At 42.1% G+C, this 22970-nt stretch overlaps 2 protein-coding genes across 5 annotated transcripts in view; both read right to left on the bottom strand.

Moving 5' to 3' along the window:
• apaf1 (apoptotic peptidase activating factor 1) overlaps positions 1-11737 on the bottom strand; it is a 200877-nt gene extending 189140 nt beyond the window's left edge. For all 4 annotated transcript variants that reach the window (XR_013888964.1, XM_080207306.1, XM_080207307.1 and 1 more), the window contains exons 1-3: positions 11656-11737; positions 2065-2242; positions 1232-1421 (exon numbers count right to left, since the gene is read on the bottom strand). Coding sequence is in view for 3 of the 4 variants with exons in the window: in XM_080207306.1 (XP_080063432.1) it covers positions 1232-1421; positions 2065-2202 (328 nt within the window). In the remaining variant the exon portion in view is untranslated. The remainder of the gene's footprint in view (positions 1-1231; positions 1422-2064; positions 2243-11655) is intronic.
• A 4058-nt stretch (positions 11738-15795) lies between these two features.
• The window catches only part of ccdc87 (coiled-coil domain containing 87), a 69052-nt gene continuing 61877 nt past the window's right edge, over positions 15796-22970 (bottom strand). Inside the window, exons 19-20 of the mRNA XM_080207304.1 lie at positions 18096-18238; positions 15796-17115 (exon numbers count right to left, since the gene is read on the bottom strand). Coding sequence (XP_080063430.1) covers positions 16960-17115; positions 18096-18238 — 299 coding nt within the window. The 3' untranslated portion in view covers positions 15796-16959. The remainder of the gene's footprint in view (positions 17116-18095; positions 18239-22970) is intronic.

The following is a 22970-nucleotide window of genomic DNA, read 5'->3' as shown; positions in this document are numbered from 1 at the left end:
TTCTATTTGTCGCACCACGATATATGACAGGGCAATCAATTACAACTCCTGAAGGATTATGGTGAATAAACGTGACACAATTACGTGAGACTTACTGACACTACAAACAGAAAAAGCATCTTCAAATAACTAGGACAGCTTCAAGTGCACATGACAAGCTCATGAAAAATGAGATTCAAACTCCAAATAACCGATCAAACATTTTTATTTTCCCAGTCAACTTTCAGGACCTACACTCCCACTCAACAATCCCCAATTCTCACAATCGGTTACAATGAGAACACTCAAAGTAGCTGAGACCTCAGGAGGGTAAAAACTTGAAATTCATATTGCTCTGTGTGACGTCACAATCCAGGAGTCAGATTCATTACCATGGAACCACTCACCCAAACACATGGCACTTTAATGCTGTAAGCTCTTACAGCTCAGTTTTTCCATAATGGTAGGTTATCAACCCATCCAGAATAAATTGACTTTGTCATCTCATCAATTTTATTTGTCTTTAAATAGAATTGAAAATTAGTTTGATACTCAGGCACTTGTTTTGATTTCACCTTTTCCCCTCACTTTGTTTTTACGAGCAATTTTTCCACCTCTTTATTTAATTCTCCTCTCGTCTTGGACTCAAACTCACAGCATGACAATTTCTCATATTCTTACTCGTGCCTGCAATGTGGATAGAATAGGCCAAGCTTTCAATTAAACTTTCAACAACAATGTTATTTTTGGATATACTAACCAAATGTTTGTTTTTATGTGTGGTAGCAAAACTGTTTTCCTCCTCTCCAGGAGATGTCTCACCTTGCAGCCCAGCAGGATGCTATCTTTATTGTGCGCAGAATAAAAGAATGAAGAATCATGCAATTCTGCAATCTAAACCCAAAATGATCACACTAATGGAAATGAATTCCCCAGGACATATCACTTTAATGTCAACTGCTCTGTAATTGCTTCAATTCCATTTAGCATTTGACGTCATTGGCAAGATAAAAACACAAAAACACCACAGCTCGAAGAATTAGAAAGTCTCCCTTCAGCACTGGTATTAAGTGTTAAATGCCCCAGTGCCATTTAACAGAAAAGTGGTGAAGCAACATTAGGTGGTGTACAGATGGAAGATAAAATAGTGGCTTAATTAAGCACCTACAATCTTTTGATGTAAATACATCACAATAAAAGGCAATAAGATACTTAATGACAAAGTACATTGTTGTGCATTAAATATACTTACCATAAGCAGTTGAACCATCGATAGAGCTTTTCGTTGTAGAAGTAGAGATAATTGGAAGACCATCTTGAAGTAATGCAGCAAGTTCCTTGTATCCTTCATTCAACAATGCATTGTAGAAAGATATGACGGCATAATTATCCTTCTCAAGGATTATATTTAGAAGTAAAGCAGCCCGTTCTTTCTGTGTAGCCTGAAAACAGAAACAGAAATCTAAACTGAGGGTTCCTAAAGGAAGGAAAGTAGTTAACCAGAAAGTACATAAAAGAACATTAGTCATAACAATCCACCTGGTTCACTATCAACACCAGACTTTTAATTCCAGATTTTTATTGATTCAATTCAAATTCCATCATTTGCCGTGATGAGATTCGAATCTAGGTCCCCTGAGCATTAATTAACCTGGGTCCCTGGATTACTGGTCCAGTAGCAAAGTAAATGTTTAAAAATCATTAAGTTGGCAGCGAGCAACAAACATATTACCTACTTACTAGGTCGGACCCACTAGGTTAGAAACATAGAAAAACTAGGCCATTCGGTCCGCTGAGCCTGCTCCACTTCACTTCTGTCTACCCGACTTTTAATGCCAAGATGTGCTAATATTCAGCAATGTGCAAGAAATAAAACAATCTATTGGACTGACTAATTAATGATGACATAAGATTTTTTTCTGTGTGCCAACATCAAGGAATAAAGGAATGAGTAAATCAATTTGACAGCGTAGCAAACAGTGACTGCACATGAGCTTTAGTGCAACTATGCAGATTAATCTTGGACACATCAATAAGCAAACCTGCCATGCACATCATTAATGACACTCAACTATAGACAATCACCTGATTTTTAACCTTCTGTTCATCCTCTAGACTCAGAACTTCTTCACTTATTAGGTGGTCCATAATGTACGAGGTTTTGATATCTTGCTCAAGTGCAGAGCGATTTTGTAACAAACAACTGCGGGTTCGTTCCTCCATGATAACAATGGTTTCCAGCTGAAGCAGCTTTACTGCATCCCTAAACATAAAGAGAGAAATACTGCAGTAGCAAAGTAAATGTTTAAAAATCATTAAGTTGGCAGCGAGCAACAAACATATTACCTGTTTACGAGGTCGGGCCCATTAGGTTAGAAACATAGAAGCAGGCCATTCGGTCTGCTGAGCCTGCTCCATTACTCAACTAAATCATGACTGATCTTCCACCTCGATGCCATTTTCCCCATACCAGCTCCATGTCCTTGATGTCTTTTATATCTAGGCATCTATTGATCTCTGTTTTGAATAGGCTCGATGTTTGAGCTTTCACACCCCTCTGGGCAGAGAATTCCAAAGCTTCACCACCCTCTGAGTGAAGAAATCCCTCCAAATGTCAGCCTTAAAAGTCTTACTCAGCCTTACTCTGAGACTGTGTCTCTTAATTCTAGATCCCCACAGCCAGGGGGAACATCCCACCTGTATCCACCCTAAGAAATTTCACAACACCAGGTTAAAGTCCAACAGGTTTATTTGGTAGTAAACGCCACTAGCTTTCGGAATGCTGTACCTTTGTCAGGTGCGTGGAGAGTTCTGCTCACAAACAGGGCATATAACACGGCATCTCCACATCATGCATCCACCCTGCCATGCCTCATGAGAATTTTGTATGCTTCAACAATCAGCTCTCATTCTTCTGAACTCCAGAGAACATAGGCCCAGTCTCCCCAGCAGGACAATCCTGCCAACCGAGGAATCAGTCGGCTGAACCTCTGTGACTCTCCCTCTATAGCAAGTATTTCCTTTATGTGAAGAGACAGAATCTTATGCAGTGCTCAATTATTACACTTTCATTTTTCAAATTGGGAAGTTATCATCTGAAAATTAGTACACAATCATTAGAGGATCTTCCAGTCACTGCATTTCTTTTTTTATTTTTAGAATGGAAGTTAATGAAACTCAAGCACTTCCTCATTCTGGTTTACACTGCCCAACTTGAACAAATCTGATGATGTGACATGCTAACTCTAATGCTGTAACTTTACCTGAATATTATTCCTCTACCCTCACAAGAAGACTCTCTGCCGTTGACCAAAGGTATTCAGTTGAAGAATGGTGCTGCTCCAGCAGTCTCAGAATTAAAGTGCATTTTAGAAATTCAAGTCTTCTGCACTGGCATTGCTCAATTTAAAATGTTATAAAGTGAAAATGCCTGTGATGACACTTTGGTTTCTCTCTCCTCTGCTCCTACGCAGTACACTATTCTGTAGTAGAGAGAGCAATCTGCTCTCTAGCCATTTTCTGGATCCTTAGCCAGTAACATACACAACAGTGAGGTGAGATTTTCCCTCTAACTTTCCCTTGCATATGCTATCTGCCATGCCAAATTACTTTGAATGGTCACAATAAGAATTTGCTATATGGTAAGATTATGGGAGATAGTCTGTGAAACAGAGCAGCACGGCACATCAATATTGGATGACTCTTTCCACTAATTTGATCCTCAATTTATCACCAGTGTAAACTCGTACTCTATATTTCAAATTAAAAAGGGAAAGACATTTCTGTCAAAATCTCAGGTTTTTTTTAGGCATCTGACTACTAAGTATTTCCTGAAATGTAGTCATCGCTATAATATTAAATATGGCCAAGGTTCCACAAACGGCACAAAATAAATACCAAATAATGGGCAGAATTCTCAGATCTTGTCCGTGGCCATCCCGCTGCCAGCAAGAATAGAGAATTTGGTGCTCAGCCCAAAATTCATTCACTGCATATCGGCACCAGAGAATCCCGGCTGCAGGTGAGGTTGGATGATTTTGGTGAATGTGTTTCACTGAGTTCAGTACACCAGGCAAACTGCAAGCCCTCGCCAACATCTGCACACCAACCCACCCCAAATCTTCAAATAGTTCCTTCGGATCTGTCCACCTGAACAGGCTTTGGGACCCTCTTGTCTGAAAGAGGGTGCTTTTGACAGTACTGCACCCCTTCAGTACTCTGCTGAAGTGCAAACCTATATTACATATGGGAGCTTCCAGAAAGAGGCATGAATCCACAACATTGATTCAAGGTGAGAGTGTTATCACTAACATCTAAATACTGAAATATTAAAAACACAAGTGAAGAACGTACTTAGCCAAGCGCATACCTCAGTAGAGTGTATACCTCAGCTAGGATGTGTTACCCAATGTTATTACAATTATACAGCTCTCCCTTAAGATTTTTCCCTGCCTGGTTGATGCTCTGTAACCACAAAGCTGAAAAAAGAAATATTTTCATTAAGACCTTCCATCTCACCAAGGCAGCGTAATGCAGCAACCTGTTCTGAAAACTCTGCTCACGTTTTGACAGCTGTGATAAATTTTACCCCAGCATTCAAAATCAATCATCAACATTTTAAATAATAGAACTGACAGCATTCTGTAGGGTGGCACAGTGGTTAGCACTGCTGTCTCACAGCATCAGGGACCGGGTTCGATTCCAGCCATGGGTCACTATCTGTGTGGCGTCTGCATGTTTTCCCCATGTCTATGTGGGTTTCCTCCAGGTGCTCTGGCTTCCTCTCACAATCCAAAGACATGCAGTTTAGGTGGATTGGCCATGCTAAATTGTCTCTTAGTGTGTCGATCCAAGATGTGTAGGTTAGGGGGAATTACTGGAGCAAATGCGTGGAGTAACAGGGATGGGTCGGGGACGGACCTGGGCGAGTTGCTCTGTCGGAGAGTTGATGCAGACTCAATAGGCCGAATGGCCTCTTTTGCATTGTCGGGATTATATATGATTCGAAAAATGTCAATTCATCTCATCTCCTAATGTTAACAGATTCTTCAAAAAATTCCAGATCCTACTCTTTGCCAAAATCTAATAATTTATTTCTCAGCCCATGTCCTAATGTAGCAAGTTTCGTTGAAATATTTCTGAGATGTATTGTTTGCAAACAGACCAACACATTGAACAAAAATATTACCTCCGCCCACTTCAGTGGTGGAAGGAAAAGGAAACGATGCTGTGACACAATTGCATGCTTAACAGCAGAGTTCCAGTAAGCAGACTTCCGTCACAATACTCTTGTTAAGCTACTTTCAACCTGAGTCATGCTAATTTTTTTTTTAAATCATCTTTTTCTTGAACTTCACCTAGGGAAAGTATCAAGAAGCAGAACTGCACTTCAGGCACACATTTCTTCCTGACTTCTCACTTTTCACAAGTAAGCTCCTGTGACCATAGAAACCCTACAGTGCAGAAGGCGGCCATTCAGCTCACTGAGTATACACCGAAAACAATCCCAACCAGGCCCTATCCCCGGAACCCCACATACCCACCCCACTAATCCCTCAAACCTACGCATTTCAGAACATTATGGGGCAATGTGGGTGGCCAATTAACGTAACCCGCACATCTTTGGATTGTGGGAGGAAACCGGAGCAACCAGAGGAAATCCACGCAGACACAGGGAGAACGTGCAAACTCTACACAGACAGTGACCCAAGCCAGGTTTCGAACCCAGATCCCTAGCACGCGAGACAATGCTAACCACTGTGCCACCATGATACTGTGCTACTAATATATTTTTATGTTTAACAGGAACTACTTTAAGAGGCAATGTTTTATTACAAGCAATCAGTTCATCTGACAAGAAAGTAGCAGAAGCTAAAGAAAAACAGGAAATTACTCATTTTAACCATGTGTTTATTCAGCAGAAGACTTAATGGAGTGTTTCTTGGTAAAAATAATAAGGTGAGTTAGGGATGCAGGGACAGAGTCATGGTAATACTAGAGTTGGGAGGAGGCATGCTTGAAGAAAAAAGTTTCATTTTCATTTTAAAATAAAGAGCAGTTGCTGCCTGGAGCTGGTACAAAGAAGACACTCTTGCTCTTGTTCTCTCCAGAAGTTTTCTGAAAACTCAAAGCTAGTATGCCTGGCTTTGCTAAGTAGTTTTAAAGTGGAGCTCTGGCTGGGAATTGCTTGAAGTCAGGGATCTTCTGCAAGCTGCTGAAACTCAATATCTCTCTGAAAGACTATCAACAAAGGTTAACACAAGCATACCTGTGTTTTGCTAATGGTGCTTAAAGTGCTTTTTATTCTATGAGAGAAATATTGTTTGATTGGAACTGAGATAGTGTTCAGTTAGACTTAGTAAAACAATGCTTAGAATGAAATAAAGCAATTCTATTAAAGGTTAAACTAATTCTTTATTAGGGTTAAACTGTGTTGTTAAATAAAGCTTGTTTTGATAACACCTCCCTGGTTTGACAGTAGAATCACACCTGGAGCGAAACATCCTACTGTCACATTTATGCCAAAATAGAAAAATTGTTGGGGTCTAATCTGGCTTTGTAATATACCATGGGAATTCTGAACTGGCACTCTAACACTCCCAACAATATCCGACAACTTGTAATTTTACAGCACAATCCAGGTCCCGGGATACTCTCTAATACATTTAGAGCACCAGGGTTGCCTTCTATTATTTGTCAGATTGCACAATGAAATACCTGAGCCAAGAATGGTTTCCTAAAGTTCAATGGGATATACGGGCTTTACTTTAATATAAATAGGAACTCCACGTAGCTGCTATTCAATTTCAACGCCAAATGATCCAAGATCTTATCTACCATTCACATGTCAGGTCACTCACTTCATCACTTCACTCTCAGGAAAGCGCATCCATATTAAAATCAGGATTCCAAAATTGTTGTTACAGCTAACACTCAGAATACGAATAGTAACATCATTTGCATTGCCAATTATATAAAATTTCTGAGGGTTATTTAGCTCCTTTTCAATTTTCTATGACCAGAAACAAGGACTTTCTGCGGCAGACTACAAGAATTCCAGTCAAAGGATCAAAGAATTGTTACAACCCAGAAGGTGGCCGTTCAGCCTACGTGTCCTTGCTGGTGTAGAAGAGCAAGAGGTGATTTGATTGAAACAAATGAGTGGTCTTGGAAGGGTGGAGATGGAGAGGATGTTCCACTGGATAAAAATAAGGTGTTGCCTACTTAAAACAGAAATTAAGTGAAATTTTTTCGCTCAGAGCGTCAAGCATCTTTGGAACCACTTTTCTGAAAAGATGGTAAGGCAGAGTCCTGAATATTTTTAAGGCTGAGGTGGATAGGTTTTTAGTAAGCAAGGGGGTGATAGACAGCATGTAGATTTGAGGTTACTATCAGATCAGCCATGTGGGGCCAAATGGCTTCCTGCTGTTTCTTATTCTACGTTCATATCCTCGTAAATGTACCCTCAATAGTGCAATTTGTCAGTGCAAGGTCTCTTACATACCCTTACAGATTTGTTAGAGGTTGAGGATATATTTTGCTGTTTTCTTTCACTTTGAAAAAAAAACCCTTCCACTTATATAATATCATCACGTGACTCTCAAAGCACTTCCCAATCAATAGGTTACTTTTTCCAAGTGCAGTAATTATTATAATATAGTCAAACTGAACTGCCAACTTGCACATAGCAAAATTCCACAATCAGCGTGAGATTAATTAGTTGATCTTTGGTGGTGTTGAGTGAAGGAAGGAACATTATCTCCGTTGGATAACAGATCTGGACGAATGCCAGAGACCCAGATGGAAAGGGTGTATCAGTTCTACTGCAGCAGACCCGACTGATTCTCTAAATCACTGTTTAAAATTAAGAGGTCACCCATAGAACAGTACAGCACAGTACAGGCCCTTCAACCCTCAATGTTGTACCGAGCTATGTCCAAACCCAAGATCAAGCTATCCCACTCCCTATCATTCTGGTGTGCTCCATGTGCCTATCCAACAACCGCTTGGATGTTCCTGAAGTGTCCAACTCCACTATCACAGCAGGCAGTGCACTCCACACCTCACCCACTCTCTGAGTAAAGAATCTATCTCCCTCCATGAACCTTACAGTTACGCCCCCTAGTAACAGCTACATCCACCTGAGGAAACAGTCTCTGCACGTCCACTCTACCTATCCCCCTCATCATCTTATAAACCTCTATGAAGTCGCCTCTCATCCTCCTCCGTTGTAAAGAGAAAAGCCCCAACTCCCTCAACCTTTCCTCATAAGACCTACACTCCAAACCAAGCAGCATCCTAGTAAATCTTCTCTGCACTCTCTCCAATGCTTCCAAATCCTTCTTATAGTGAGGTGACCAGAACTGCACACAATATTCCAAATGTGGTCTCACCAAGGTCCGGTATAGCTGTAGCATAACTCCACGGCTCTTAAACTCAAACCCCCTGTTAATAAATGCTAACACAGTATAAGCCTTCTTCATGGCTCTATCCACTTGAATGGCAACCTTCAGAGATCTGTGGATATGAACCCCAAGATCTCTCTGCTCCTCCACATTCCTCTGAACCCTGCCGTTGACCCTGTAATCCTCATTCAAGTTTGTCCTACCAAAACGAATCACCTCGCACTTATCAGGGTTAAACTCCATCTGCCACTTTTCTGCCTAGCTCTGCATCCTATCAATGTCTCTTTGCAGCCTGCAAGAGCCATCCACCTCATCCACGACTCCACCAATCTTGGTATCATCAGCAAATTTACTAACCCACCCTTCAGCCTCCTCTTCCAAGTCACTGATAAAAATCACAAATAGCGGAGGACCCAGCACTGATCCCTGTGGTACACCGCTGGTAACTGGCCTCCAGTATAAAAATTTTCCCTCCACCACCACCCGCTGTGTTCTATGACACAGCCAGTTACTTATCCAATCGGCCAAATTTTCTTCTATCCCACACCTCCTTACTTTCTTCATGAGCCGAAAATGGGGAACCTTGTCAAACGCCTTACCAAAATCCATGTACATGACATCAACTGCTCGACCTTCATCTAGTTACCTCCTCAAAGAATTCAATCAAATTTATGAGGCAGGACTTACCCCTCACGAAACCGTGCTGACTATTCCGGATTAAACTGCATCTTTCCAAATGGTCCTAAATCCTATCTCTCAGGACCTTTTCCATTTAAAAGAGTTGAGGCAAAATATTTCTCTGAGGGTTCGGAGTCATTGGAAGAGGCAGTGGAGGCAGAGTGTTTGAGTATTTTTAAGCCATAAATGGATAGATTCTTGGTAAGCAAAGGGGTGATAGGTTAATGGGGATAGGCAGAATGCAGATTTGCAGTTACTATCAGGTCAGCCATGATCTTATTCAATGACAGAGTAAGCTCAAGAGGACCAATGGCCCACTCCTGCCCCTTGTCCTCATGTTCGTAAAGATCATTTTTAGTGTAATATTGTGTTTTCTTAAAAATTGCAATTGTTTAAAGTTTTAAAAACATAACGGCATAGTTTAACTAGTTTTGAACCACAATATTTTGAAGGAGCTATTTAATGTTAAGAAAGTATAGAACGGAATCTGTAGAAATAATTGCGATAATATGGAAATGTCCATTGGAAATGCCTGAGGTTAGACATATGACCAGAAAAGAACAACCTCCGGAGTGAATGGCCATTGGAAAGGGAAAGTATAAATTAGGTCGAAGGCAGGTGATGTTTACCAGTGTTGATTTCAAGGGTATCAACAACTCTTGACAGACTTGTTTATATTTAAAACATTGAGATCTTTAATGCCTATTTAATTTATAAACATTGAGCTTTTTTAAGAATGACTCACTCTTATTTAGCTGGTGATTTGGTATTTTTTTAAGGTTCAGGGGAAAGATAAGAAATTAGAGGGCCTTACAGCCACAGCTTACATAGCAGTTGTAAAAAAAAATGGTACAATCAGGTAGACTGCCTACAAATAAAACAGAAACACAACCTTCTGAAGGAAGGTGTAGTTTCGGAAACAGAGATATTCACAACAAAAACGCAGTATAGCATCCTCTTGATGCCATGTCCATGTTTATTTGTTGCTGTTACTTGAAGCCAATTATAAATGGATAACAAACTCACGAGAAACTTCTTCACCCAGAGAATGGTTGGAATGCTCACAAAAGCCAAAGCCAATTGTTCTGCCTTCTAATCTTGGTAAGATGTCTCACATCACCAGGTTAAAGCCCAACAGGTTTACTTGGTAGCAAACTGTTGGACACTAACCTGGTGTTGTGAGACTTCTTACTGTGTTTACCCCAGTCCAATGCTGGCGTCTTCACATCATTCTAATCTTGATCAGGAATGGAGCAAATCTCTATTGGTTATGCTAAGCTGTCGAAGCATCATTTCAGTTAAACTGGCTCCAGATGGACAGCAGTATAAGAGGACAGAAAGTTACCAACTACATTTCCCAAGCTTTAACTTCAGTCACCATAAGAAAAGTAATATTGGTTACTACAGTATTTTGGTCATCTCACTGGCAGAACATTCAAACTCAACACAAACATGGTTGCCACCAGCCAGCAGAGGGGTGCTCCACTGGCAACAATGGAGAAACTGACATAGTGACAGATACACAGTGGGAGAGTAGGTGGTGATCTTTCTGACCCCTAGCTACATGTTTCTGACAAATATACTGTCAGTATATAGACGTATTCACTATCCTGGGACAGCACGATGGCACAGGGGCTAACCCTACAGCCTCACAGCACTAGGGATTCGGGTTCAATTCCGGCCTTGCCTCACTGCCTATACGGAGTCTGCACGTTCTTCCCAAGTCTGTGTCAGTTTCCTCCAGGTGCTCCAGTTTCCTCCAGTAGTCCGAAAGACATGCTGGTTAGGTGCACTAGCCACGCTAAATTCTTCCTTAGTGTACCCAAACAGGCAGTGGCGGAGTCTGGTGACTAGGGGATTTTCACAGTAACTTCATTGCAGTGTGAACATAAGCCTACTTGTGACACCAATAAATAGATAAAATTAAAAACTTAGAGGGTCTTCCACAATTCTTGCTCCAGAGTCACATGGATTTATATCACAATGATAACAACTTCCTCACTGTGCGGTGGCACTCACACCTTTGACAGAGTCCCTCTGGGGTCTTCAGCACACATCAGCTAAGGCTGACCCACTCTGACCCATCACAAGTGGGCTTACATTAACACTGCAGTGAAGTCACGGTGAAAATCCCGAGTCACCGCACTACGGCACCTGTTCGGGTAGGTACACTGAAAGAGAATTTAGCATGGCCAATGCATCTAACCAGCACTTTTTACAGACGATGGGAGAAAACTGGAGCACCCGGAGGAAACCCACAGCGACACGGGGAAAACGTGCGGACTTCGCACAGACAGTGACCCAAGCCGTGAATCGAACCCGCGACCCTGGTGCTGCGAGGCAGCAGTGCCAACCACTGTGCCAGTTTTATGCTGCAGGGTCCCACAACACAGACTAGGCATCCACAAGTCGCCCACTGGCTGCAAGGGCCTGGGTAAAACTGCATTCTTCCCCCACTGACCAGGAAATGAGTCCATCACCTCTTAGGCTTTAGTGAGGACCCCAGGGCCTCATTCGCACAGGGCGAAACCTGTATGTGCGGGGGTGGGGTGCAATGGCCTTTCTCCCCCCCCGGGTTACCTCTCAAACTTACCCCGGCGGTGATTCCCTGGACCAGTGGCCGGGCAGATTCCCCCACCCCCCCCCCGAGGCGCAGAGCAACACCCGGGAAGGACCACAACCGCCTCGGCTGCTGCTTCCTGGAGTCTGCCTGCGTGCGCGCGCGCCCCCCGCGTGGGCAACGCTGAGCTGCGTGCGCGCCCCCCGCGCGGCCAGGGCTGAGCCGCGCGCGCGCGCGCCCCCCCGCGCGGCCAGGGCTGAGCCGCGCGCACGCGCGCCCCCGCCCAGCAACGCTGACTTGCCCACGTAGGCATGCAATACACTCCGAGTGAGGTTCCAGCTCTCCTGCGTCAAAGCTGGGCTGGGGTGGGGGTGATGTGGAGATACCGGCGTTGGATTGGGGTAAACACAATAAGAAGTCTCAACCTGGTGTTGTGAGACTTCTTACTGGGGTGGGGTGAGCAGCTGCAGCTTTGTCCTCCTCCTCCTCCCTCTCTCTGTGTCTCCAGCATTTATGATGTGGGTATGCCGGCGTTGGACTGGCGTAAACACAGTAAAAAGTCTGACAACACCAGGTTTTAGACCAACCTATTTATTTGATAATATACTCACTAGCTTTCGGGTTAGTCCCTTCGTCAGGTGAATGGAGAGTTCTGGCCTCAGACAGAGCATATAAAGCACAGACAGTTTAGAGATTACTGATTAGAATGCGAATCCTTACACCTAACCTGCTGTTCAAGACCTGAAGTGGCTGATAATGTGAGTGGAAGGAGCACTGATCACAGTTTAAAGAGATGTGTATTGTCTCCAGACAGTACAGTAAGTGAGGTTTTGCAAACCCAGGCAAGTCATGGGGGTTACAGATAGTGCGACATGAACCCAAGATCCCTGTTGAGACCGTCCTCATGTGTGCGGAACTTGGCTATCAGTCTCTGCTCAGCGACTCTGCGCTGTCGTGTGTCGTGAAGACCGCCTTGGAGAATGCTTACCCGAAGGTCAGAGGCTGAATGCCCGTGACCACTGAAGTGTTCGCCAACAGGAAGGGAACAGTCTTGCCTGGTGACTGTCGAGCGATGTTCATTCATCCGTTGTCGTAGCGTCTGCATGGTCTCCCCAATGTACCATGCTTCGGGACATCCTTTCTTGCAACGTATCAGGTAGACAATGTTGGCCGAGTTGCAAGAGTATTTACCATGTACCTGGTGGACGGTATTCTCACGTGTGATGATGGTATCCATGTCGATGATCCGGCATGTCTTGCAGAGGTTGCTGTGGCAGGGTTGTGTGGTATTGTGGTCACTGTTCTCCTGAAGGCTGGGTAGTTTGCTGCGAACAATGGTCTGTTTGAGGTTGTGTGGTTGTCTGAAAGCAAGAAGTGGGGGTGTGGGGATAGCCCTGGCGAGATGTTCGTCTTCATCAATGATATGTTGAAGACTCCGGAGAACACCAGGTTAGGTGTAAGGATTCGCATTTTAATCAGTAATCTCTAAACTGTCTGTGCTTTATATGCTCTGTCTGAGGCCAGAACTCTCCATTCACCTGACGAAGGGACTAACCCGAAAGCTAGTGAGTATATTATCAAATAAATAGGTTGGACTAAAACCTGGTGTTGTCAGACTTTTTACTGTCTCCAGCATTTCACATCTTAATGGTACACCTTGCATTATTTTGTTTTTGAAATTTGGTCTCTCCAAGTTGAAGTTTATTTTATTAGTGTAGACTTACATTAACACTGCAATGAAGTTACTATGAAAATCCCCTAGTTGCTACGCTGCAGCTTCTGTGCGGGTTACACCGAGGGAGAATTTAGCATAGCCAATGCACCAACCAGCATGTTTCTCAGATTGTGGGAAGGAAGCGGAGCACCCGGAGGAAACCCACACAGACATGGGGAGAATGTGCATACTCCACACAGACAGTGACCCAAGCCATGAATCGAACTTGGTTCCTGGCGCTGTGAGGCAGTTAGTGCTAACCACTGTGCCATCCCAAATCTTAAACTGATACCTTAAACTAGTCCAGCAGTCACAGTCCCAAATGACCACAAACTGCTCTCTCTCTTTTGAGAGAGAGAGACTAGTGGTAATTTAACCTGAGGATCACCACACCTCAGGTGAGGGGCAAGGTTGAGAAGGTATGGTCTTCATGAATAACCTCAACCCCACTGAATCCAAACTGAGGAACTGAACTCAAGCTGTTGGCATCACTATGCATCACTAACCAGCTGTCCAGCCAACTGAGCTAAACCAACCCTTAACCTAGTCCCAGACTTAAACCTCTATTACCATCTATTTAGTTTTCCATATGACCTATAGGCTGGCCCTGTAAACATCAGGGAATGGGCCAGTTCCTCAGCAGTAAAGGCAGAACAAATGCTCTGGTCAAGCTTTTTGGCCCTGTCACAGCTAAGGCCAGAGGCTGGCCCTTGCCATAATGCTGGCCTGGTTGCTGAGGGAATTTTTTTATTCTAAACTTTTAAAAGTTACATGGAGGGCAACTTAAGGTGGAGACTTAATTGGGCAATGAGTTTACTTCCTGGCCACTAGTTGGTCAATTTGTTTAACATGAATGCCGAATGACTGCTTCCCACACACTGCAGCGTTGTGACCCCTATTTGACCCCAACATCAGGATCCCGATATAGAACCTAAAGTCCTGCCCTGTGTTGGTATAATAATAAACCTCCTATTGTATGGTCATTTATTAAACTGGTTTTACCACAATTTTTAAAAAGGCCAGAATTCATTGGAAGATGAAAGGGAAGTTATATGAAATATCTGGCAGCTAATGGGCATGCAGCATAAGACCATAGGACATAGGAGCAGAATCAGGCCCACTCAGCTCATCGAGTCTGCTCCATCATTCATTCATGGCTGATATTTTTCTCACCCCCATTCTCCTGCCTTTTCCCCATAACCTCTGAGCAATACCATTCATCACAATTTCTCTGCCCCTCTCATTCTAACCAACTTCCTCTGGATTTGTGACACTCCTCCCTTGGGTACAACCTTGATATTGTCATTAAACCTGCTGACAAGACTGTTGATGTTTGGCAAAGACATTTACATTGTGGAGGCTGAGCACCAACTGTGCAGCACCTCTTCCTACCTCTCTGGATTACGATCCTACCATTGTTTCTGAGACCATTAGTGACCTCATTTGTTCTAGAGATCTTTCCCTATGGCTTCCAACTGCATAGACCTCAACACTAAAGAACCTTCCCAAGATCCACAAGTAGAACTGTTCAAGTAGACCCATAGTTTCAATCTGGTCTTGCCTCACAAAATTTCATTCCAACAGAACACTACGTTTCTTCCCTTGTGTGACTTCTTTCAACATATATACATGACTCTTCGCAACCCTTTGCCACTTTCACAATTACCAGTTTTTTTGATCCTAACTATCTCCTTTTCACTACTCCGTCTTTCTCTTTAAAGCTTGCAAGAGCAGTCTAAAAGAGCACAGCAACAATGGACCTTTGTATTTCAACACATTCACAGAACTAACGATTGATTTATGGAGATAGAAGTGAAGGAAACTACTTCATCCCAGCATTAAAAATATCATTTGGGGTGGCACGGTGACACATTGGTTAGCAATGCTGCCTCACAGCGCTAAGGACCCGGGTTTGATTCTAGCCTCGGGTGATTATGTGGAGCTTGCATGTTTTTCCCATGTCTGCTTGGGTTTCCTGCAGGTGCGCCGGTTTCCTCGTACCATCCAAAGATGTGTAGGTGAGGTGGATTAGCCATGGTAAATGCATGAGGTTACGATGAAGGAGACGCCTTGGATAGGATACACTTTTGGAAAGTGGGTGCAGACTTGATGAGTCAAATAGTCTTCAGGAAGGATTCTATAGAAAATTTCTCTGTTTTAAAAAGTCACCAGGAACTACTGTGGACTACCTATGCACTGTTAAAATATGGATTTCCACTGGACTGGATTTACATTGTAACTATTGAGAATTTGAAGGAAGATGAGGTGGTTTCTAACATCACTTAGCTTCAGTTCATTTGGGTATTGAATCAGAAACTGTCACCTTAATTGTGTAATCACCATTCTCACTGATGCTCTGAAAACATTCCCAAAACAATTATCTTTCCTTGAATAATGTCTTTAAAAAATTCAAGCTTTGCCATTTTTATAAAACAAATTTTAATTCAAAATGTTGACAATCTATATGAAGTACATATTGTGTAAATCACTGACAGTTAATGAAAGCTTAGCTGCCATACAAAAATGTCAAATTTAATTGGATATTTTTCAAGATATTTACAACAGTTTGTTTTTGTCCATGTAATGGGTTAAATTCAATTTTATCTGTGACAGACATCACAAACTTCATACGGCGTGCTAGGTGATATTATATTGTATGAGTCCATAAACATTTTCTTCTCATATATATTCATTGGCTGCTGTAGGAGACATGTACATGAAATGGTAATATGATTGAAAGGCAATGATACACATAGAAGCAGAAAACTGCAACCTTCACAATCTTACCATTCTTCCAGAGTGTCTGTCAACAGCAAGTAATAATAAAGAAGCAAAACATAATGCTGACTTCAAAAATCCAGGTTGCAAACTTGAATCCCAGGCAAGGAACCGAGAAAGAAGCAGCTATGTTTGTAGTTTAATTGCACGCTCACTCAGCATAACAAAATCATCCAACGTCTTGGTGGAGGTTTAAGTAGCCAGAGTCCTCTCAAAAATGTATATTACTTGTATCAATATTACAAGGCAAAGTGCAGAAGTTACAATGACATCCAGCTATACGATTAAGTAAAAACAGAGATCCCAAAAATATATAAACGCTTGACTTAAAACAGCTTTGTGATGGTAGCTGATTTTTTAAAAAAGTAGCCGGATCCACAAGGGGAAAAAAAATTGGCAATATTAACTAGGAAAACAATACTTAAAAATAAAACCACCTTAGAAAATTTAAATATGCTTTGGGATACTATACAGGATGAAGAAAATATATATTCCATTTAACAATGCTTATGAAGACCTGCATCACAGTAATTTTACATGGAGGTTAGTTAAAAAATCACTTTTAAAAAAGGAGAAAATTAAGAGAGAGCCTATTAAAAGGCAACAGAAAAAGCTAAAGAATAATTTTTCATTATAAAATCTGAAAATTTCACCTTTGGAAAAATGTGTCTCATCAAGAATCAAACAGGAGTGAAAAAACAAGTATAACAAACTTGGGTTATTTCTGGGTTATAGCAGTTATTTTCCTGAAACCTCCATTATACATGTTTGCAGTAGAGTGGAACTGCAATGGGAGGAGGTGCAGTGGAGTGGATGGATCTGTTCCAAAATATATAAAATCTTCACTAATCTGCGAAGGCGTAGGAACAGAACTGAAGGGAAGGATTTTTAGAGGGTCTGTTGGCTGAGACTCTCTGAAGGATGCATTTTCTCCGCTCCTGCTGGAGCCAATACAGCATCTCCACTTTGTCCCGCTGCATTTTCTCGATGTATGGTCGGCCCTGTAATCAAAAGTTTGAGAAAACATCATTTCGAGGCAAGTAGCAAATGTGTGCACCGCATATGAGAAATAGCACGGAGCTACAAAGTTGATGGAAAATGAATTGAAAATAATTTACCGGTCTTTTTTTTCCCAATCTCTGTTACAAACTAGCTTAATTTTAACTGATAAAATATTTTTTAAAAGATCTCATTAAAACTCACAGAATACTGAAAGGCCTTGACAGAGTGGATGAGGGGAAGGTGCTTCCAATTAGTAAGAGAGACTAGGATCTGAGGGCACAGACTCAGACTTGTGAACCAAGATGAGGAAGAATTTCTTCAGCCAGGGGGTGATGAATCTGTGGAATTCACTGGCACAGAAGGTTGTGGAACCTAGGTCATTGAGTGTATTTAAGACAGAGAGAGACAGGTTCTTGAATGGTAAGAGGGTCAAAGTGGTGGAGGCTGCCTCGCTAAATATTTTTAAGACGCGGGTTGATGGGTTTTTGATAGGAGAGGGGATTAAGGGTTATGGGGAGAGGGCGGGAAAGTGGAACTGAGCAGCGACAGATCAGCCATGATCTTATTAAATGGCGGGGCAGGCTCGAAGGGCTGGATGGCCTACTCCTGCTCCTATTTCTTATGTTCTTATGTTCTTATTACAGGAAAAAGGTTGAGGAATTTATCAGCCACGACTGAATGGTGGAGCAGACGCGATGAGCCGAATGGTGTAAATCTGCTCTTATATTTTGTGGTCTTAAATCAAAATGCCCAAGGACAAACCTTAAATTAAAAAAAATCTAGAGTTTAAATCCCAAGTCCTTGAACAAACAAAATAACTGTGGAAAACCTTATTTACAGTTTAAACAAGGTATTTAATTAAAGATGCCAAATAATATTGACTAAATTTCTCAGTTAAGGGCAAACAAAGAAGTTCCCAGCACAAAAATACATCTATTCTTACACAGAAAACAAAGATTTTATCACAATCATAAACTACCTTAAAGGAAACTACATCCTCAAAATTGTTTTCGATTTGTGTTAAAATTGGTGCCAATTGACTTTCAATTTGTGACATTTCAGAATAAAATTTATCCCTCACTTTGGACTCTTTTAATCTTGCAGCTGAAGTTCCCCAGTAACCTGTAATACACAAAATAGTGCAACATTATCACCAATTTTCTCTAGAAGAATAGAATTTATTCAGCTTTTTCCAAAGGTGCTATTCAATATTGCAACGATGACACAGATATTTCATTGATTGCTTGACCGAAACTGACAACAGCTTCTGGGTCTACTCATACGCAGAGTGATATAGAAACCCAGAAATACTGTCAGGTGATTCTAAGCTCCTTCTCAAGGCACAATGTTGAAATCAGCCAAGAAAGCAATGATTTGGTGAAAACTTCCATTTTGATGCTGATGGTCTCACCATTAAAACTCTTGAAACGTTTTGAAAAACCCCATGCTAAGGTTACTGCTGAACAATTTAACTAGCCTGGAAAATTAATTTTATGGCCAGAATTTCACCATCCCACCTGCCACAGAAATGGGAATGGACGAGGGTTGGACCATGGCAAGATCCGTTGACCTTGGGCGAGATTTTACAGCTTCAGGATGAACTAGGCCATAAAACCTCACCCTATATTTCTGCAAATTTATCCATTATGATAAAATAAATTCTATATTTTTACAAAATAATTTTGATGAAAGTTTTTTAATTATGTTGAATTTCTACCTAAATGTAATCATTTTGTTTTGCTATCAGAAAAAAATTAGAATAGAATATCAGATAGCTAAAAAATGTTAGAAGTGAAAGATGATCAGAGCTTTTAGTTTCCTGATTTGATATTTGTGAAAATAATTCAATGGACTGCTTACCCTGCTTGCTGACATCCCTCTTGCTGAATGCCTGCACCTCATTTTAATATGCCATTGAGAAAACCATTGATTTGATTTGATTTATTATTGTCACATGCATGAATATAGTGAAAAGTATTGCTTCTTGCGCGCTTTACAGACAAAGCATACCATTCACAGAGAAGGAGACAGTGCAGAATGTAGTGTTACAGTCATAGCTAAGGTATAAAGAAAAGTCAACTTAATGCGAGGTAGGTCCATTCAAAAGTCTGATGGCAGCGGGGAAGAAGCTGTTTTTGAGTTGTTTGATATGTATCCTCCCTACTTTTTCCCAACGGAAGAAGGTGGAAGAGATTATGTCCAGGGTGAGTGGGGCCCTTAATTATGCTGGAAGCTTTTCCAAGGCAGTGGGAAGAGTAGGCTGGTTTGAATGATGGACTGAGCTTTGTTCATGACACTTTGTCGTTTCTTGCAGTCTTGGACACAGCAGGAGCCATACCTAGTGTGATACAACCAGAAAGAATGCTTTCTATGGTGCATCTGTAAAAGTTGGTGAAAGTTGTAGCATACATGCCAAATTTCCTTAGTCTTCTGAGAAAGTAGAGGTGTTGGTGGGCTTTCTTAACTATAGTGTCTGCATGGGGGGCCCAGGACAGGTAGTTGGTGATCTGGACACCTAAAAACCTGAAGCTCTCGACCATTTCTACTTTGTCACCCTTGATCTAGAACAAGGGCATGTTCTCCACTACACTTCCTGAAATCAATGACTATGTTGTTAGTTTTGTTGACATTGAGGGCAAGACAATTGTCATTGCATCAGTTCACCAGATTCTCTATCTCTTTCCTGTACGCTATCTCAATTGTTTGAGATCCAACCCACTACGGTGGTGTCATCGGCAAACCTGAAAATCAAGTTGGAGGGGAACTTGGCCACAGAATCATAGATGTAGAAGCAGTATAGTAAGGGATAGAGAACACAACCTTGTGGGGCGCCGATGTTGGAGACGATCATGGAGGAGGTGTTGTTGCCTATCCTTACTGATTGCGGTCTATGGGTTAGGAAGTTTAGGATTAAGTTAGGGAGGAGTTGAGCCCCAGGCCATGGAGCTTGGAGATGAATTTTGTCAGAATATTGGTGTTGAAGGCTGAGCTGTAGTTGATAAATAGGAGTCTGACATAGATGTCTTTGTTATCTAAGTGTTCCAGGATTGAGTTTAGGGTCAGGGAAATGGTATCCTCTGTGGACCTTTTGCAGCGGTAGGTGAATTGTAGTGGATCCAGGCAATCTGGAATTAATTCATGCCAAGACAAACCTAATGATAGATGTCAGAACCACCGGACGATAGTCATTAAGGCACATTACCTGGCTTTTCTTTGACACTGGGATAATGGTTGTTTCTTGAAGCAGTTAGTGACTTCAGATTGTTATAAAGAGAGGAAGATTCTGCGAATATCCCCACCAGCTGGTCCACCCAGGATCTGAATGCTCATCCAGGTACCTCATCCGGGCCAGTTGCTTTCTGTGGGTTGATCTTTGAGAAGGATGCTCTGACATCTACATTGGTGACCTTAAATACAAGTTCATCCGAGGCTTCCAGGGTGGAGAGCATGCTTTCGCTGACCTCTTGCTCAAAATGGATATAGAATGCCTTGAGCTCATCAGGTAGGGGTGCATGGTGCTGGCGATTTTACGTACTTTCATCTTGTAGCTTGATATGTTTTGCAGACCTTGCCATAGTCGGTGGGGGTCCGTGTCGTTAGTCTGCGACTCTAACTTTGTTTGGTACTGTCTTTTGGCATCTTTGATGGATCTCCTTAGATCATATCTGGCTTTCACGTATAGGTCAGGATTGCATGATTTGAACGCTTCAGACCTGGACTTCAGCAAGCAGTGGGTATCCCTGTTCATCCATGGTTTCCAACTGGGAAACATGCAGATTTGCTTTACCACAGAGATTGCTAGATCCTTTTGGGAGGTTTTTTTTTGAGGACAGTGGAAAGCCCCATTGCTTCACTGCTGGCTGCAAAATATAGCCCAGTAGTAATCAACTAGGGGAAATTTTTTTTGTGAAATAATTAGGAAAGACTGTATCAACTGAAAATCTGCAGTAAAGACAAAAAAGACTGGAAATATGAAGACCAGTCACCATCTGAGAAAAGACAAAATCTCATCAAAGCATGGACTTTTGTAGTGTGGTACATAGTCAATCAGCTCATCATGGCTGTTGGTTCTTTATTAGAACAAATTAAATTGAATTACACCACCATCCTCTCTCCCCATTGTTTTCTTCAGAAGGGACTCTTTAAATGCAAACAATAAAAATACAAGAAAACTTACTCCAACATATAAATCAAGGAAAGGGTTTAATAAATAAACTTCATTACTCCAAACTTGGGCCTCACCCAGCTTCCCACAATTCCCGACAGGTTCTTACTTATAGTGAATCAGCTAGTCAGCTGACCATCACATCATTCTGTAATTGGCTCCATGGTTTACTGGGTCAACTTGTTACCACTGGTCACATTATAGCCGATGGAAAGTTGTCACCAGTTACATTTTAACACCCATAGCCCACATAGTCCAAACTTTGAAATATTTAGCCAGTTTTACATTTCAAAACTACTTCATTGAATATAAAGCACTTTGACAGTCTAGTAGTTGCAAAAAAGCATTATGTAAATACGAGTCCCTTTTTTTTATTAATCCCATAAAAGCTGCAATGGATTTTGCTTCAACTGGTGAAGACATTTTCTTACCCCTTCTCTCGCTTTCACAATTGACAACTTAAATTAATGGCTTGGATTTTCTGGTTCACCTGCGGCGTGCCTCCTCACGGCTCGCCATTGGCTGCAGTGGGATCTTCCGATTCCACCAAAGCCAACGGTATTTTGCATGGCTCCCATCTTGCTGCGGGGGAAGACAATGCCGGGGTTGCCATCAACAGAACTGGAAGATTTTGCTGGCGGGATGGGCTGGAAAATCCAGGCCATTGTCTTTTCTCCATATAGGTGCTGGATACATTTAATGTTGCAGCTTAATGTTGCTTTTGGCTGTAAGATCATTTGTTGAGTTACGGATGATAAAATCACACATATTTCTGAAAGTACTGTTAAGAAAACTTGAGATTTTTTTCATTCATTCATGGGACAAGGGTGTGGCTGGCTGGCCAGCCAGCATTTATTGCCCATTCCTAGTTGTCCTTGAGAAGGTGATGGTGAGCTACCTTCTTGAATCGCTGCAGCCCATGTTCTGTGGGCTGACTCACAATGTCATTAGGGAGGAAATTCAAGGATTTTGACTCAGTGACTACAAAAAAAATGGGGATATATTTCCAAGTCAGGATAGTGAGTGGCTTAGAGGGGAACTTACAGGTGGTGTTCCCATGTATCTGCTGCCTTTGTTCTTCGAGATGGGAGTGGTCATGGGTTTGGAAGGTGCTGTCTAAGGATCTTTGATAAATTGCTGCATCTTATAGATAGTACACACTGCTGCTACTGAGGGTTGGTAGTTGAGGGAGTGGATGTTTGTAGATGTGGTGCCAATCAAACGGGCTGCCTTGTCCTAGATGGTGTCAAGCTTCTTTAGTGTGGTTGGAGCTGCTCGCATCAGGCAAGTGGGGAGTATTCCATCACACTCCTGACGTGTGCCTTGTAGATGGTGGATAGGCTTTGGGGAGTCAGGTGGTATGTTACTCACCGCAGTATTCCTAGCCTCTGACCTGCTCTTGCAGCTACTCTGTTTATGTGGTGAGCTCAGTTGAGTTTCTTATTGTCCAAATCTTGTTGCATTTGAACGTGGACTGCTTCAGTATCTGAGAAGTCACAAATGGTGCTGTACATTGTGCAATCATCGGCAAACATCCCCACTTCCGACAATATGGAGGGAAAGTCTTTGTTGAAGCAGCTGAAGATTGTTGGGCCTAGGACACTACCCTGAGGGACTCCTGCAGAGATGTCCTGGAGCTGAGGTGACTGACCCTCCACAACCATCTTCCTGTGTACCAGGTATGACTCC

The sequence above is a fragment of the Carcharhinus amblyrhynchos genome, chromosome 19, assembly GCF_965287045.1.
Source record: "Carcharhinus amblyrhynchos chromosome 19, sCarAmb.v2.hapA, whole genome shotgun sequence".
Classification (NCBI taxonomy): domain Eukaryota; kingdom Metazoa; phylum Chordata; class Chondrichthyes; order Carcharhiniformes; family Carcharhinidae; genus Carcharhinus; species Carcharhinus amblyrhynchos.
The sequence above is the reverse complement of the archived record's forward strand: the minus strand, read 5'-3'. Positions and strand labels throughout refer to the sequence as shown.